The sequence below is a fragment of the Lathamus discolor genome, chromosome W (assembly GCF_037157495.1).
Source record: "Lathamus discolor isolate bLatDis1 chromosome W, bLatDis1.hap1, whole genome shotgun sequence".
Lineage (NCBI taxonomy): Eukaryota > Metazoa > Chordata > Aves > Psittaciformes > Psittacidae > Lathamus > Lathamus discolor.
The window spans coordinates 37,679,456-37,697,328 of record NC_088908.1 but is presented as its reverse complement, the minus strand read 5'-3'; the positions used below and the strand labels follow the sequence as shown (position 1 = coordinate 37,697,328).

General features: G+C 37.3%; 1 protein-coding gene across 2 annotated transcripts in view; it reads left to right on the top strand.

The window, feature by feature from the left end:
* Nucleotides 1–17,873, top strand: part of LOC136004214 (ubiquitin carboxyl-terminal hydrolase 10-like) — a 50,336-nt gene that overhangs the window by 29,741 nt on the left and 2,722 nt on the right. Inside the window, exons 5-13 of one of the 2 annotated variants that reach the window (XM_065660508.1) lie at nucleotides 711–802; nucleotides 2,382–2,491; nucleotides 2,944–2,999; nucleotides 4,402–4,505; nucleotides 5,275–5,374; nucleotides 7,696–7,876; nucleotides 11,428–11,593; nucleotides 14,718–14,862; nucleotides 16,017–16,082. In XM_065660508.1, coding sequence (XP_065516580.1) covers nucleotides 711–802; nucleotides 2,382–2,491; nucleotides 2,944–2,999; nucleotides 4,402–4,505; nucleotides 5,275–5,374; nucleotides 7,696–7,876; nucleotides 11,428–11,593; nucleotides 14,718–14,862; nucleotides 16,017–16,082 — 1,020 coding nt within the window. The remainder of the gene's footprint in view (nucleotides 1–710; nucleotides 803–2,381; nucleotides 2,492–2,943; nucleotides 3,000–4,401; nucleotides 4,506–5,274; nucleotides 5,375–7,695; nucleotides 7,877–11,427; nucleotides 11,594–14,717; nucleotides 14,863–16,016; nucleotides 16,083–17,873) is intronic. The other variant, XM_065660509.1, reaches the window with a different exon arrangement.

The window sequence follows — 17,873 nt, the reverse complement described above, 5'->3', positions numbered from 1 at the left end:
TACCTATATAACAGGTCAGACTTCCTGAAAAACTCCCCGTTGCTCTTTATTTCATAACTGAGACAGACTTATTTATGTGCAATGGTTTCTAATTTTTAAACTTGGGCCATTGCTGAAGCTTTTGAAAGCAGGAAAACAGTAGGCATTGTATTATGTAAGTCTGTTATCTTGGAGATTTTGGAAGTCTTAAACTGGTAAATAAAACATGCCATTTTGAAGACAACATTAACATCTGCCTGTCCTGTTTGCACTAAGATATTTTTGGTGTAAGATAGTGTATGTTGAAACTTGTAAACAGATTGCTGAGTCAGCTTCATCTCTCTTCAGAGCAAAGCGACTTGGGGAATACATAGAAGTGGTGGCAAGGGATTACAGCTAATTGGATTTTATATCTATATATGTATCTATATGAATATAAGTATCTGATTTTAGGAAAATGGAAGCAAACAGGTTTTCTCAATTCTGAAATTATGATGATTAGTTTTTGTATCAGCATCCTCCTGACCTAAATTTCAGTCTGTCTTTGGTTGAAGAAATATGTCTGATTTGAAATATGAGCAGTGTTTAAATTGAGTAAAAATTACTTGCTGAATTTTCTGGGAATCTTGTTGATTTATTTGAATTATTTTGTGATGCAGCAGCAGATACTTGTTTTAATGGCTAGCGTGTGTGTTTTGTTGAGGCTCAATTTACTGTTTCTCATTCTGCAGAAATACTGGAAAATGTAAGACTAATACATAAACCAGTTTCTTTGCAACCGCGAGGGCTGATCAACAAAGGAAACTGGTGCTACATCAATGCTGTATCCTTACCTTGGGAAAAATTAATACACTTAAAATTAGTATATTGTATCTGTCAGAATTTTTCTGGATTATTGTCCTGGGTTCAGCTGTAACAGGTATTTTTCTCCTTCTTAGTAGCTGGTAGAGTGCTGTGGTATTTTATAAAATGTTTGTCTTTCCATATCCTACTACTGTAGTTAAAGATTTTAAGGGTAGTGTCTAGAAATCCAGGGGTGTTTTGGATCACTGAACCTTGTGTTCAGAGTCCCCTTGCATTTGGTTGCACAATCCTGTTTGCACTTTGTTCCCTCTGTCAAAATATTTCAGAACTTCCTCATGACTGAAATCCTTCTTGTAATTTCTAGTAATTTCATGGCTTTTTATGCATCAACTTACATGGTTATTTCTCTTTTGTACTTGAAGTAACTATTTTTACTCTTACATTTTGTTTTGGCTATTTGGTAAGTGGATCACTTGTTTTTCTGTTGAGCAGGCAGTCATGATCGTATCACTGTAAATGCAGTGTCTAATCATTTTGCAGCAGGATGGAAGATTATTAGCTCACTTGTAATGTATTAGAATTGTACTCCCCTGCAAAAATAACTTTTACCTTGGGTAACAGAAATCTGCCTTTCTTCAGTGCTGTATTATGATACTTTAATATTTTTTATTAATATATCTATATCTCTTATGTTAGCAGTGGCTCACTGCAAGTGACAGGATATTTTAACTTCTAGTACTTCTAGAGAAAAATATTAAGACCAGTTTCAAGACTGATTGTTGCAGAACTTAATAACCTATTTCCAGACCAGCAACTGTGCTTTAAACTTCAGCTTTTATCTTACATAACCAATTTCTGCACTCATGTATTAGCTCCCACTTTTTCAGTCTTAAAATGTTACATGGGAATTTGTAACTCAATTTTTGCATGCTGTTGGGATCAAGTTAATATATGTCTCTAGCTATTGAGATTGCTTCATTTCTTTTGTAATTTCTTCTGTTCTTCTGGTCTTCTAATACATTTCCTGTATTCACTGTTCTCACCAAGTAGCATGGATTTTTATGTTTTTAAAGTATTTCCTCCCAACATACACTGTAGTTTTACTGGTTACTCCAAACTCTTCTTTACACTGCAGAATGTTTCACATCAGTGGATATTTTTGCTTTGCTTTGGTTACAGGGGGGAATCATCACCTTTTAATTTTTGGAGCCTGTTAGTTGGCTGCTGATATTCTTTTCAGAAAACATGTTACAGGTTATCACTTGCCAATTTTCAAATTGTTTGTTATTATCAGGTCTTTTCTATGAAACTTCTTTTTCTCTTCTGCACCTAGGTTAAATCTTTCCTTCCCCTTAAATTAAAGTTTTGACACTGTGTCAGTGAAATCACTACATGTTACAAGACTCCTGGGTTTTTCTAGTATAACTTCTTAATAGTTAATGTTGTGATAAAAGTCCATTCATCTGTTCCAGTTTAGTTATTGGATTGGTCTACATAATAGAGCTAGCTTTGCTTTGCATATAATTTTAAATATAATTGAATATTTGGTTAATATGCAGATTACGTTCTCTGAATATTTCCTTAATGCCACTGCATAGACCCTGCAAGCTTTGGTTGCTTGTCCTCCAATGTATCATTTAATGAAGTCCATTCCAATGTTTTCAAAATCACAGCGGCCATGTACCTCAACACCAATGATAGACAGTTTGTAAGTAGCTTGTTAAAAACAGAATGAATCTGTGATCTGACTAAGCTCATTCAGCAATATCTAATGAATGATTGTTTACTGCAGTTCTTGAAAGGTGATATGTATCCAGAAGTCTTTTTTGTTGTGTGTGTTTTGGTGATACATGTCTTTTATAATGACCTTGGTATTTTATGATTGCTTGCCTAGTCAAGGATGATCCTTCCTGTTGCCTGAGGAATATCAGTTTTAAATGGTGTTTAATATGCAAAAATGAACAGTGAGAGCTGCAATAATTAATTGAATGCCTTGGTTTCCTAAGCAGTGATCAGGTTAATTTTTATGTATGAACTTTACTCAGACTTCATAATGATATTCTTTGATTTTATTTTTTGACAGTGATCTGGTTTCATTATTTGTACTTCTCAGTCTTAACTTGCTGCTCATGTCTAGTTGTTCCTTACATTCTGTTTCAGTGTTCGTTTAATGAATGAATTCACTAATATGCCTGTACCTCCTAAAGCAAAACAAGGTGAGTAGGAATAGGGGGAGAAAAGTCTTAAAATCATGTAATTAAGACCTTTAAATACTGGTGTTTGATCCTCTTCATGGCTATTTGGACTTTTGGGGTTTCTTGATATCTTAAGAAGTTAGCTGTTGTATTTCTGCCAGTGTTAAGGTTTTTTCTTACCGGTGATTCATGTCAAGGAGTCATAGGTGTTGCACCTTATTTTTTTCTTCTATTTGGTAGGTAAAATGTACAAGTGCAATAAGAATAATTTTTGTTGAAGGTTAGCTTAATTGTTAGGATATCTTCTAAGAACATGCCCTTTCTAACAAAATCATTTGATATTCACAGGATTTTACTTTGCTTCCTTCCTTACATATTTCTATCTGTTTAGCTTATCAACTTGCTCAATTCTATCATTATTCCTTAAATACTAAATGCTTGTGTTTATTTACAACAAAATAGGGCCATAATATGTCTCTTTAGCAGTTAGAGATTGCCTTTGGGCATGTTATCATAACTCTTAATTCCTCTACATCTTGTGCACTATTTCAGTGTTAAACCCTAGAAGTGTACAGTCCTTGCTAACATGTATTTAGGATCAATGATGATTATGTAGTGAGGAATAGAACTTTTTTTTTTCTTATGTAAATAATTTTATCTTGTAGGTTTCGTTGTTTTTTTTTTTTTTTCAATCTCTAAACCAAATCTCTTGTATTACAGACTTACAGAAATAAAAACCTGCTTCAGGAATGTGTTTATGTAACATAATAAGAAAATATCACAAGGAGCTGGTTGCTCTAGAGGTTTCCAAACAGTTCAGACATTTCTGTAGTTTGCTGCTTAGGTTTTTTTTCTGTAAAACAAATCTTACTGTCTGATGCAACTCATTATGCTTCTAGGTCATTTCATTGTCTTGTGTAGTTGGCAAATCTAGTTTCTGAGGCTTTGTATTGCCATTAGGTTGAACATGCTGTCAAACTGTTTCTTGTCTGGGTTTTTGCTGTTTTTTTTTCTGCAGTGAGGAAAAGTGATCTATTAGAATTAGAAAGATATAAAAGATTTAAGGAAGTGTTCTTTGAATACAAAAGTACAAAAAAATTTATAACTAGAGTTGTTCTTTTATGATGGCTGGGGATATTCTTGTTAATCTTCAGAGTGTTGAGTGTAAAAAAAGAGTTAATACTCTAGACTACTCTAAGTATGTAGGGTGATGTAAGATGTATTTCAATTAAGAGGAGTTTACAGGTAAGAGAGTTGTATCTTATGAATTCTGAGCTTGAGTCACTAAAATTGTTATAAAACTCTTAGTAAAAAATAATTTTGGATTCCAGAAATCTAGTGATGTGTGAAGAGAACGTGTAGACTGTTTTCTACATTATACCTTCATCTTGTTATTTATATGTACTTCTCTTTTGCCTTGCAGCTTTAGGCGATAAAATTGTGAGAGATATCCGACCAGGAGCTGCCTTTGAACCTGCATACGTTTATAGACTTTTGACAGTTATAAAGTCAAGTCTGTCAGAAAAGGTGTGACCTCCAAATCTTTGACTTCTGTAATTGCATTGCAAGGAAGTCACTGTTAAAACAATGTAAAGCCATACATCAGGTTCTCTGCCTAAATACTATGAAGATCAACTAGTTGGTAGTTTGCTATAATGAAGTTAGACTGTCTTGAGACTTAAATTATAGGAACATGTTAATTACAAGTTTGTCAGTTTGATATGTCAGAATAATGAAAAAGCAACTATTGGAATGGAACATCTCTTTTTATAAAGATGCCGATGGATATATATTTAAGAAACAGTTGTTCATTTCTGATTGCTATTCAGCTTGGAATGGTTGAAGGTATACAGAGACCTCAAAATACTATTTCAAATTTAGTTTCAATTTAAAGAGGAGATTAATAATCCAAGCCATCTTTTGATTTGGCTTTTGGTTTGACAGCAATTCCTAATATTACTTTGAAAAGGAAAAGCAAAACCCCTCACCCAACTCACATGTTAAATTGAATTTGTATTAAGAAGAATATGGTAATGTTTGTATGCAGGTCAAGCTTATGTGTGTACTTACTGCCTGTGAAAGGTTACCAGTTAATGTGTTGGTTCTTCTTGACCTGGCTAAAAATGAGGGGTGCTTACAGCAAAATTTAAACGTTATTTGACCTTGCAACTTGGACTGAGTAGTTGGTTAATTAGCTAAATTAATAGGAGAAAGGTAGATGTTCAATGTCATGAACCTTCTGTTGAAATGAAAACATGAAAATGTCATAATAATTGGAAAATAAAAAATTATTCAGGGCAGACAAGAGGATGCTGAAGAGTACTTGGGATTTATCCTCAATGGACTACATGAAGAAATGCTGACCCTAAAGAAACTTCTCTCTCCACATAATGAAAGTTAGTGGGGTTTTTTTTTTTGTTTGTTTTCTTGTTTGTTTGTTTTTTAGCAAACAGTTTCTTTCAAATATTTGTCCTTTTTGCAGTGATTCTGTAATAGAGTAATGTTTTGTGTAGATGTTCAGATAGGGGTAGAATGCCGTGTTTTAGGGAACTTGGACATTACCAAATAATCTTTTGTTAAAAATCTATCCAAAGGGTAAAATGAGTCCATTCTGTCCAATTTGCAAGCGATCTCAAATGTTACTGGGTACTTGGAAAAGCATAATAATTCTGTAAATGTTCTGAATTACAATAGAATCATAGAATCATAGAATAGTTAGGGTTGGAAAGGACCTCAAGATCTAGTTCCAACCCCCCTGCCATAGGCAGGGACACCTCACACTAAACCATCCCACCCAAGGCTTCATCCAACCTGGCCTTGAACACTGCCAGGGATGGAGCACTCACAACCCCCCTGGGCAACCGATTACAGTGCCTCACCACCCTAACAGGAAAGAATTTCCTCCTTATATCCAATTTAAACTTCCCCTGTTTAAGTTTTAACCCGTTACCCCTTGTCCTGTCACTACAGTCCCTGACAAAGAGACCCTCCCCAGCATCCCTATAGGCCCCCTTCAGGTACTGGAAGGCTGCTATGACGTCTCCACGCAGCCTTCTCTTCTCCAGGCTGAACAGCCCCAACTTCCTCAGCCTGTCTTTATACGGGAGGTGCTCCAGTCCCCTGATTATCCTCGTGGCCCTTCTCTGGACTTGTTCCAGCATTTCCATGTCCTTTTTATGTTGAGGACACCAGAACTGCACACAATACTCCAGGTGAGGTCTCACAAGAGCAGAGTAGAGGGGCAGGATCACCTCCTTTGACCTGCTGGTCACACTCCTTTTGATGCAGCCCAGGATTCGGTTGGCTTTCTGGGCTGTGAGCACACACTGCCGGCTCATGTTCATTTTCTCATTGACCAGCACCCCCAAGTCCTTCTCTGCAGGGCCGCTCTGAATCTCTTCTCTGCCCAGTCTGTAGCTGTGCCTGGGATTGCTCCGACCCAGGTGTAAGACCTTGCACTTGTTGTGGTTGAACTTCATAAGGTTGGCATCAGCCCACCTCACAAGCGTGTCAAGGTCCCTCTGGATGGCATCCCTTCCCTCCAGCATATCAACCGGACCACACAGCTTGGTGTCATCGGCAAACTTGCTGAGGGCGCACTCAATCCCACTGTCCATGTCAGCGATGAAGATGTTAAACAAGACCGGTCCCAACACCGATCCCTGAGGGACACCACTCGTTACTGGTCTCCAGCCGGACATTGAGCCATTAACCACAACTCTTTGTGTGCGGCCATCCATCCATTTACCTGGTGGTCCTAAATAACGCATTTCAGTATTACGAATTTTTACTGAGCTCAACTAAGCAACTTAAGTTGACTAGTCTTGTCTTAAGCATGGGTACATTTGTCTGCCATTTATAATACCTGCCATATCAGTTATTTACTGGGGTTTTAGCTTTCTCCATGGTAGTTCAAAAATTTATCAGTTTTTTTTCCACTGATCTTTAAAACCATCATTAAGATCTTTTTTTGAAGTGGAAACTTCTGGACTAATGACTAGTTTATATCTAATGTAAAACAGAACACATTAATTTGTTTTCAAATTCTTCTTGATGAAACTGGAGAAAAATTTTCTTTAAAGTAGTATTAGAATTTGTATGCAGAGTAAAATGCCATTTTATTTTACAGTGGCTTTACATCTGGGTCCACTATTAAAAATTAAACAAAACGCTATTAGTCTTAGCCAAGTATAGAATTAAGATTGCTAGTTATCCAATTTCTCTTTAGTAGGGTAATTTTTTTATGATATAAAATGTTCATTCCGTATTGTTCTTTAGCTGTGTACAGTTTATAGCCTCTTGACTCTGGCACTTGCAAAGAAAATATTTGCTAAGCTTTGAGTTCTCTGTAAAATATCTGTGCAGAAAAGGAGTTGTATTTAATAATGGCATAATTATGTTTCCAGAATAACACCTAACTTTCTAATTTTCTACCCTATGATTTTACTACTGAAAATATACCAAACTTTGCTAGCTAACTATATCTGTTTACATACAGTCATCAGTGAGCTACATTGTGTTAATACATGGATGTGTCCAGCTGTGAGTGAGCCTGGAATATACTTATTTTCATTTACTTTCTCAAATCTATGATCTAGGAAAATATTTTATCCTCTGAAAATTACTTGTATTGGGGCTTTTTGCCTTTTAAATTCTTTATCTGTAGATGTGTTTTATTTGCACAAAAATCAACGTTTTTTTTCTTCTTCACTTTAAGAACTTCTGGTTTCCAATGGCTCTGAGGCTCAGACTGTTCATGAAGAAGAGGAGCAAGATGAACAAGGGGAAGGCAGTGAGGATGAATGGGAGCAAGTGGGACCTCGCAACAAATCATCAGTTACTCGACAGGCTGATTTTGTTCAGACTCCAATTACTGATATTTTTGGTGGTCATATAAGGTATAGTACTTTTCTGTAAAAGTTGAGACTACAGGCTGCTTTGCCTTTACAGGTAACTTTTTCCTCTGCTTTGCTGTCTGTAGTTTTCACCATTGGATAGTTGGATGGAAGAAACTGTTATGCAGTTTGTTCAGGCCAGGAAAGATGAACATTCTACCATGAAGCATTTGTTATGCAAGAGAGAGTTCAGAAGATGGACCAGAATGATCAAAGGATTGATCAGTGATCAGATGATTCTGTGACTTACTGTAAAGTCTGAATCTTTTAAAGTATCTTAAAAGAATAGACTGTTTAGATAACAAAAACCCTGAATTGCATGTAGAGGAGTTTGAAATATGTGTGCTTTGTATATTTATGTATTAAGAATTCCAAAGAACTTTACAGCCTAATTTTTATGACCTCTGAGGAGTCTTGACTCATTTTGTAAATAAGGATATGAAGGCGTAGTGAGATTTGCTAAATGTTAAATCTGGTCAGTAAAAGCATTAAATAAAATAAAGAATCTGTAAACTTTTGGGGTTTTAAACAGTTATGCTTCCCAGAGGTAGGAAAGTTATGCATAATAGTTAATAAATATTAAAGGCCAAAGAAATTCGGAAAAATAGAAATTACTACAAAATGTTACAGGAATGAAAAGAATGTGTGACATTATTTATGTTCAGGTCTGATACCAGATGAAGGCAGAAAGTAGATACTGAAAGAATATTTTCTGTAAAGGAAGCCTTATGACTTGTTTGGAGAAATGTGTGATTTAAAATGAAAGCAAGATAAACACTTGCTAAAAACATACCCGAAAACACAAATGCTAGACTTGAAGAATTATTTTTAAATTGGAGGCAGACACTTAATTGCTAGTGTTTGACTCCCTTTGTTGCCAGGTATTCAGTCTAGAGGTGTGAATAATGGGGCTAATGCTTTCTGCCTGTGAAGTGCACTGAAATTATTCTTCTGGGATTTGAGTCAAACAGCTGGCAAATGATATTTTCCATAAAAATTAGCCTAAAGATGTCTGTATGTATTGATGAATTTCCACATTGATATGTTCACATACCCAAGGTATTGTTAATACCCTTAGTATATTTATCATGGTCTTGAATTGATTAGATCTCTACATGATTCCATTAGTTTTTAATTTAATACCAAGAGAATGCTGTCTTCTGTAGAAGTCCACTGAAAATGACATAAAGCCAAAGGTAGTACTGAAAAAAGGCAAAAACTTGCAGCAAGCAACATAACCACAGGGTCCAATGTAACATCTGTTGGCTTCTGTCACCACATCCGCTTTATTTAGCCTCCAAAACAGGTAACACAAGTTACCATAGAAACAGTATCCCATGTCATGTTGGAAAGCTTCATCCTTGGAGGCTGAGGGTGGAGATAGGAAGGATTGAATACGGTAGAATTCCACTAAACAAAAACATCTGAAATTGGAAAAATCGAATGGAAAAAGCCGCTAGGAAAAATTATTTTAATTGGCATCTTTTGGCTTGGGAAACTTTAGGTTGTCCTCTTGACTCTTTAATTGTCTGTTAAATGCCTATTTAGGCATCATAACTTAAAAACAAAACAAAACAAAAAATAAGAAAAACCCACCCCCAAACAACCAAAACCGAAACAACCCAAAAAAGTCTTCCTTGAGCAAAGTGAGACTTAAATGCTTTAAGCACAAAGTTACACAGTTCTATCAGGACTTGGTTTGTCCACCTGCAGGAATCCCTCTTTGACTTTCAGCTTGTGTGAATTTCAAATGCAAGCTAGCTCACAGGCCAGTTAGAAGTCTGCTAAATATTTCCATGAGTAGTACCGACTTCTCCCTTCAAATGCACTGTTATTTTAAAAGAAAATACCTCAATTACATTGTTGTAGTTGAAGCAGGGTAGCAATGGGTAGTGCCTGTTTTCCTGAGAAATTCTCAGTACCCAAGAGTAATTATTAATTTGAAAATGAAGAATTTTCCCTTGACCAATTGAAATGTGTAATTGTTCTAATAAATGATGTTGTTATAGAAAGTCATAGTCCTGCAAAGATTTTGCTATCAAATCAATTTCTGCATAGATGTTACAATTTAATTTCTAATTCTTTTAATTTGTTTTAAGCTTTTCCATAACATTGTATTTTCAGAGTGTTACTGGTATTCTTAATCTTTAATACATGAACTTGAAAAATGTTAACAACTCCAGCTGTTTTCTGTTGATTATTGCACTAAATAATGGTTAGCTTAAAAAGGGTTTCAGAAGTATATCTAAAAGCAGCAAGACTTAACAGAGTGAAGGGTTTGTTTGTTGAAACACTGTCCTTGTCATGTGTTGAAGGTTTTGTCCTTAAATATAGCCAAGAAGGAAGTGTTAAACTGAAATAAAGATGCTACTGTTTTTCATAAGCTCTCTTTCCTCTAAAGGATTCTATGATTCTATAAAGATGTGTTGCCTTTCTGTTGGTGCTTCAGAGCTTTGCCTGAGTCCAAGGGGCTCTTGATAGGAGTTTGCAGTGCAACATTAAACCTGTATGTTAACATCTCATACATGACCTGGCTACATGGATTAGAAAGCTGTGTTAATCACCTTGCTACTACCAAGCTTTGTAACGCACTGTAACAAGTGTAACAATATAAGAAATTAATGATTTCTTTGGCTGCATAAAACCACTTTTTTGTAGCAGATGGAGCTTTTTAATGTAAGCACTACTTTGAAAAAAAAAATAAATTCTTCATCCATGTTGGATGGTTAAGAAAAATTAAAATCAGGAAGAGTCCATTTAGTGCAATGACACGGCTGAGGAGTATACTGCTCATTGTACAAAACAATGATCACCAAGCCAGGCTACTTGAAAACTGCAACTGAACATGCTTCAAACCAAAATCAAAACCAAATGGGAAACATGTTCTCATGGCCTAGGTCATTACTCCTGCCAGTTATCTGAAAGACTCCAGTTTACGTACAAAGGAATACACGGACACAGTCTGGACACAGGAAGGGGTGAGGGGAAATGCCAGTCCTTGAGGGAGCATAATTTATATATTCCTATGGCAAGATTTAAGCAAACATTTTAAAATTGCTGTGAAATTGGTCTTAGGGAAATTACTAAAAACATTGTGTGTTTTTATTGGAGAATCTGGATCAGTTGTGATTTTTACAATAGAACAGACAATTAGATGAGCACTAGTGTTTTGCACTTCCAAGGATCTGTTGGAAAACATAATTTCAAAACTCTTTAACACAACAAGAATCCAGAGGCACAGCTTTTTAACTGCATTATCATAGATGTCAGTATTTTTCTTTAAACTTTTGATGCTAATCCAGTAAGTGTTTTAATCCTTGCATAAATAAACCAAATATAACCCCACTCATGCTCTAAGTGGATGTGAAAATTATTTAAATTGCAGTAAAGTGGATTCAGGTTATTGACATTTAAGCTTAACCCTTGTGTATGTTGTTTTAGATTAACTATAAATCAAGTTACTAAAGTAGACTTCAGTCCATTCTTACTTGAAGGTTCTGCATTGTTGAAAATTACTCTGCTTTGTTACATTTTTCTGTTTTTTATTTCCATAGGTCTGTTGTTTACCAGCAGAGTTCTAAGGAGTCTGCTACACTGCAACCTTTCTTCACGCTGCAATTGGATATCCAGTCAGACAAGATACGCACAGTTCAGGATGCATTGGAAAGTTTGGTGGCGAGAGAGTCTGTCCAGGGTTATACCACAAAAAACAAGCAAGAGGTGTGCTCTGTTGACCCCTCTTTATAGTCAAATATTAAAATTTTAAAGGCTTTTTATACAGCTCTTGCTTTACAAATAGTTACTTGAACACTATTATGTTAACAAAAGAGGTACTGACCTCTTCAAAGTGTCCTGCAGTACTAAAATATATTACACATCCTGGCAGTGTTTAAGGTCAAGTTGGATGGAGTCTTGGGTGACGTGGTTTAGTGTGAGGTGTCCCTGTCCATGGCATAGGGGCTGGAACTAGATGATCTTAAGGTCCTTTCCAACCCTAACTATTCTATGATACTGTGTACACTGAAAGGAAGAGAACTATTAAATCCAAGCCTGTAAGTAGGCATTTTTTTCTGAGTTGGTGTAGTAATTGGTTGGAGATTTTACTGGAGTGTGTGTTAACAGGGTGAACTGTGTTAATAATACATACTATTATGAGTTAAATACCTTTTAGCTGATCTTAACATACTGACTCCTGGGGATTGCCAGATGTTCTTAGTAAAGGAGCAGCTCTTCACAGTATCATTTGAAAGCATACTCTAAGAAGAAAACTCCTGTAGCAGAACACTTGCATTACTGTCTTTGTGGCTCTTCTTGGGGGGTTTTGATTTACACATTTCACAAATCAAAAAATAAAATATTGATTGGTGGTAGGCCTGGTAGAAACTCGCTAAAACATCTAATGATTTTTCTCTCTCGATTAATAATCTGAAATTTTTCCAATAACCAGTAACACCTCCATTCAGTAGTGTTCTTGGCACTGTGTAGTTGACTGGCTTGCTGTACACAGCCTTAAAAAGAAGAAAAAATGTGTAAGTAGAGAGATGGAAACAGATGTGAAACTTTTTAGAGCAGCCATGACTTATAAAGGAAAAGGCTGATCTTTTGCAGTAATGCTTGGACAGTAAATAGAAATAGGACCTAGACTAGGTGTTACCTGTAGTGCTTGTAGAGTTGTCCTCACTGCTTTAAGAGAAGGTTGGAGAAACACCAGTAGAATTTACACAAATTGTTGTAATAGACATAGAGGGGATGGAGTGGAGAATCTTCTGATATCTCCAAGCTCTGTGATTCGCTGTCACTTCCCAGAACCAGGACATTTTATTCTGTACTCTCATGCAGCTCTGCAAACTCTTCTGTCTCACTTTTCAAATAATACGATACATAATAGTAATAGAAAAATACTTTAAAGGAAGAAAAACATGCTTTTGGAATTGCAGTTTGACAACATGATATAAGGAAATAAATTAAACTTTTTCCTCACTGCGGTATTGCTTCCTATAGTGTGCATTGATGAAGAACATCTCTGGTGTGCATGGATTACTTAGAATTTTTGCATACTGTTCATATTACAGATGGGTCAGTCTCACCTCTATGCCTGGCAAATTTTGGAGCAGATTCTCCTGGAAGGCACATGAAAAACAATGAGGTGGTTGCTGACAGCTGATATGGCTTCACTAAGGGGGAATCCTCCCTGATAAAGAACTGGCTGGATGGCCATATGCAAACAGTTAGGGTCAATGGCTTAACGTCCAGCTGGAGACCAGTAATGAGTGGTGTCTCTCAGGGATTGATGTTGGTTCTAGTGTTGTTCAACATCTTTGTCACTGACATGGACAGTGTGATTGAGTGAGCCCTCAGCAAGTTTGTTGATGACACCAAGCTGTGTGGTTCGGTTGATACACTGGAGGGAAGGAATGCCATCCAGAGGGACCTTGGCATGCTTGTGAGGTGGGCTGATGCCAACCTTATGAAGCTTAACCATGACAAGTGCGAGGTCTTCCACCTGGGTCGGAGCAATCCCAGGCACAGCTACAGGTTGAGCAGAGAAGAGATTCAGAGCAGCCCTTTGGAGAAGGACTTGGTATTGGTTGATGAGAAAATGAACATGGGTCAGCAGTATGTGCTCACAGCCCAGAAAGCCAACCATGTCCTGGGCCACATCAAAATAAGCGTGACCAGCAGCTTGAAGGAGGTGATCCTGCTGCTCTGCTCTTGTGAGACCTCACTTAGAGTATTGTGTACAGTTTTGGTGTCCTCAACATGAAAAAGACATGGAGCTGTTGGAACAAGTCCAAAGGAGGGCCACGAGGATGATCAGGGGACTGAAACACCTCCTGTATGAAGATAGGCTGAGGAAGTTGGGGCTGTTCAGCCTGGAGAAGAGAAGGCTGCATGGAGACCTCATAGCAGCCTTCTGGTATCTGAAGGGGTACTACAAGGATGCTGGTGAGGGACTGTTCATTAGGGGCTGTAGTGACAGGACAAGGGGTAATGGGTTCAAACTTAAACAGGGGAAGTTTATATTGGGTATAAGGAAAAAATTCTTTACTGTTAGGGTGGTGGGGCACTGGATTGGGTTGCCCAGGGAAATTGTGAATGTTCCATCCCTGGCGGTGTTCAGGGCCAGGTTGGACAGAGCCTTGGGTGACATGGTTTAGTGTGAGGTGTCCCTGCCCATGGCAGGGGGGTTGGAACTTGATGATCTTAAGGTCCTTTCCAACCCTGACTCTTCTGTGATTCTGTGACTATTGATAAAGCTAAAAATCATATTATTTTATTAAAATTATTAATGTCTTCTGATTGCTTTAATCTGGATTGTATTTAATTTTTCTTTCTATTCAGCTTTTTGTAAAAAGGTATCAGCTTTAAGAAATTAAAATTGCTTTTCATAAGCTTTTGCATCAGGTGCTGAGATGTAGTGCTGTTTTCTGATGTAGTTCAGAGTTTTCTGAAATCAGTAGCATGTGTTACAAGCTATTGGTCTTCAATTACAGTATAATAGCTTGCTGAGAATTATTAATCACTAAACCATCATGAGTTGTTCCTGGGGGATCTCCGGCAAGGTGTTTTTATTACTGCAGAACCTAAATATCTGTGCTCATTCTATAGCATTACATTCTGCTGAAAGTGTTGTGTTCTTTAAGACAACGCTTTGGTTGAGGATTCAGTACACTTTAGTCATGAACTGCAGTGTTTACCTTAAATTAATATTGTCATAGCAAATCTGTGTTTTTTCTCCTAGTATATTTAAAATTAAATACTTGTTCCTCATTTAAAAGAGTAACTTTTAGCAATTAACAAAAAATTACAGGTTTTCTTCATGTTTGTCCTATTTATGTATTAGGTGGAGATCAGTCGAAGAGTGACACTAGAAGGACTTCCTCCTGTTCTTGTTTTACACCTCAAGCGGTTTGTGTATGAGAAAACTGGTGGATGTCAGAAGCTTATCAAGAATATCGAGTATCTTGTTGATCTGGAAATTAGTAAAGGTAAAGATATTTTAACAGAATTTCTTAGGGGTATCTGTGTTTCAGTTTTCTCCTTTCTTGTGCACAAGATTTTTTCTCCATTGTTGTGTGAAGAGTTGGTAATTTGGATAATTAATATATTAGTATTATTAATATTAATAATAATCTTGTATGCTGGGTTTGGGGGTTTTTTTGGTGATTTTTTTTTTCTCCTCCCTCGTAAAAAGAATATATTTCAGTTTCAAGGTTCAGTCTTGCTGAACCTGATGTTGCCTGTATATGAGTATGGGCATCCATTTTGCAAAGAACAATGTGGCAAAAGATTTTAACACCTTTGGCATGTCCTAGACATTGGGTTAGCAAAATAAGAGGTCCCTGCAGATTTAAGGAGTAAGGTTGTAGACTGCTGAGGACATATATTGGAAATGATCCTGCTGAATGAGGGCTGTTTCCAAGTAGCACTAGATACTTTTATCTCAGATTTCATTCAGAGAAGTGGCAAATTATTGTAATATACAGTGGCTGATGAAAGGAAAGTGGTGTTTTGTAGAAAATGGAGCCTGAAGGTAGACAAGCTGCAGTTCAGAGGTTAACCAGCCCAGTTCTTTCATTTAACAAATATCTTGAGAGATACTGATTTTAAAAAGTGTCAAGAGTTTGCATATAATCCAGCACCTGAAGCTTGCCAAATTAAATGCACTTTGTTTTGATATGACAAATTGGCTGTTAGCCATCCAGTAGCTCAGATGGAGGGTGGGGGGAAATTAGACAAAGGGTTACTCATATCTCAAGTGAGAGATGTACATTGTCAGACAGTACTTAATATTACTTAATATTTAATTTAAAAAAAATTCTTAATATAAACTTGCTGAACTAGTTCAATTTGCCTTGACCAACAAGGCAAATCCATCCTCATCTTCTCCCCCCCCCCCCCCCTTCTTTTTTTCTGGTGGTATTTTTAAGCCTTCAATTGATATTAGTGTTCAGTAAACCTCAGAATTCATTCCCTTGGTTACCAGGTATGAGAGCCATGAACATTCTTTAGTGGCCACAGAAGGCATTTTAATTAAATCTTCTTCTTTATGGTAGCGTTGGTTTCTCTGAGAATTAATTGATCCTTTTGAAATTACATTTCTAAACTTGCTAACTATTGCCTTTGTGACTTTTTCCTCCAGAGCTACTATCTCCTGGTGTGAAAAGTAAAATTTTTAAAGGCCAAAGAACCTACCGGCTCTTTGCAGGTATATTATCTGTATGCTTCTAGTCCCTGTATTGCAAATACAAATTCTACATATAGAATATAGCATTGTGCAAAAACAGAGTTCCATAACAGATCCACCCTGAAAAATATCAGCTGTAATATAACTGTGACTAAAATACACCACATATTCTTATAATAATCTTTCAGATGTCTTTTGAAATGGCTGTTTGAATGCTGGCTTTGCATCCTTTTGAACCCTCAAGATGAGTGTTGCTGGCAGGGTATGAATAGTGTACTGTAGGTGGAAAAGTTGAACTTGGAGATGATGATTTTTGTGTGAGGAATCAATGTTTTGTAGAGTGTCTATGAGGTGCACAATACCTAAATTGGTACTTAAGATTGAAAGCTTATGTAAAAATTCAGAAACAGCATTTGAATATTGACTGAAAAAGTCTCTGGGCAGTAATGAATTTCCTGAAGTTTAAAATTCTTACTCAGTTTGCACCTGCTTATTTGTGTTAGCATCATGAGAACATAATAAAGTGGAGAACCAGAGGTCTTCATTTCTATATCACCAAATCTGTGCCAGTTATTAGAGGCCTTGTGTGACTTGGTGGCTTGGATCCAGTTTTGTGACCACTGAGGTTACAGAGGGAAATAACATACTTGTCTCTTGTGGAAATTCAGGAGTGTTTCTGCCAGTGTAATATTTTTTTTATAGGTAGTGTTTTTTTTTATGGGACAAGTTTAGACAGTGTATTTAAGGTGGCTTGAAGAAAATGTGTCACTGTAATTTTTTTTCTAAGTCCTGTGGAAAATAGTTAATTTTTCAGTCAGTATAGGAGTTCTTATGCACAGAAACTGAGCTTGTTAGATGAATTTTATATTACCAAAATTAACTTTTGAAGAATTAAGTTTCAGCTTTCATCCAGGATTTGCCTAATTATCTAACACTAAATTTTAGAAAATCAATAATTCAAGTTTAAGCTACTGCAACAAAATTATTTCCTGAATCATAGAATCATAGATTAGTTAGGGTTGGAAAGGACCTCAAGATCATCTAGTTCCAACCCCCGTGCCATAGGCAGGGACACCTCACACTAAACCATCCCACCCAAGGCTTCATCCAACCTGGCCTTGAACACTGCCAGGGATGGAGCACTCACAACCTCCCTGGGCAACCGATTCCAGTGTCTCACCACCCTAACAGGAAAGAATTTCCTCCTTATATCCAATCTAGACTTCCCCTGTTTAAGTTTTAACCCGTTACCCCTTGTCCTGTCACTACGGTCCCTGACGAAGAGTCCCTCCCCAGCATCCCTATAGGCCCCCTTCAGATACTGGAAGGCTGCTATGAGGTCTCCATGCAGCCTTCTCTTCTCCAGGCTGAACAGCCCCAACTTCCTCAACCTATCTTCACAAGGGAGGTGCTCCAGTCCCCTGATCATCCTCGTGGCCCTCCTCTGGACTTGTTCCAGCAGTTCCATGTCCTTTTTATGTTGAGGACACCAGAACTGCACACAGTACTCCAGGTGAGGTCTCACAAGAGTAGAATAGAGGGGCAGGATCACCTCCTTCGACCTGTTGGTCACTCTCCTTTTGATGCAGCCCAGGATACGGTTGGCTTTCTGGGCTGCGAGCGCACACTGCCGGCTCATGTTCATTTTCTCATCGACCAGCACCCCCAAGTCCTTCTCTGCAAGGCCGCTCTGAATCTCTCCTTTGCCCAGTCTGTAGCTGTGCCTGGGATTGCTCCGACCCAGGTGTAGGACCTTGCACTTGTTGTGGTTGAACTTCATAAGGTTGGCATCAGCCCACCTCACAAGCATGT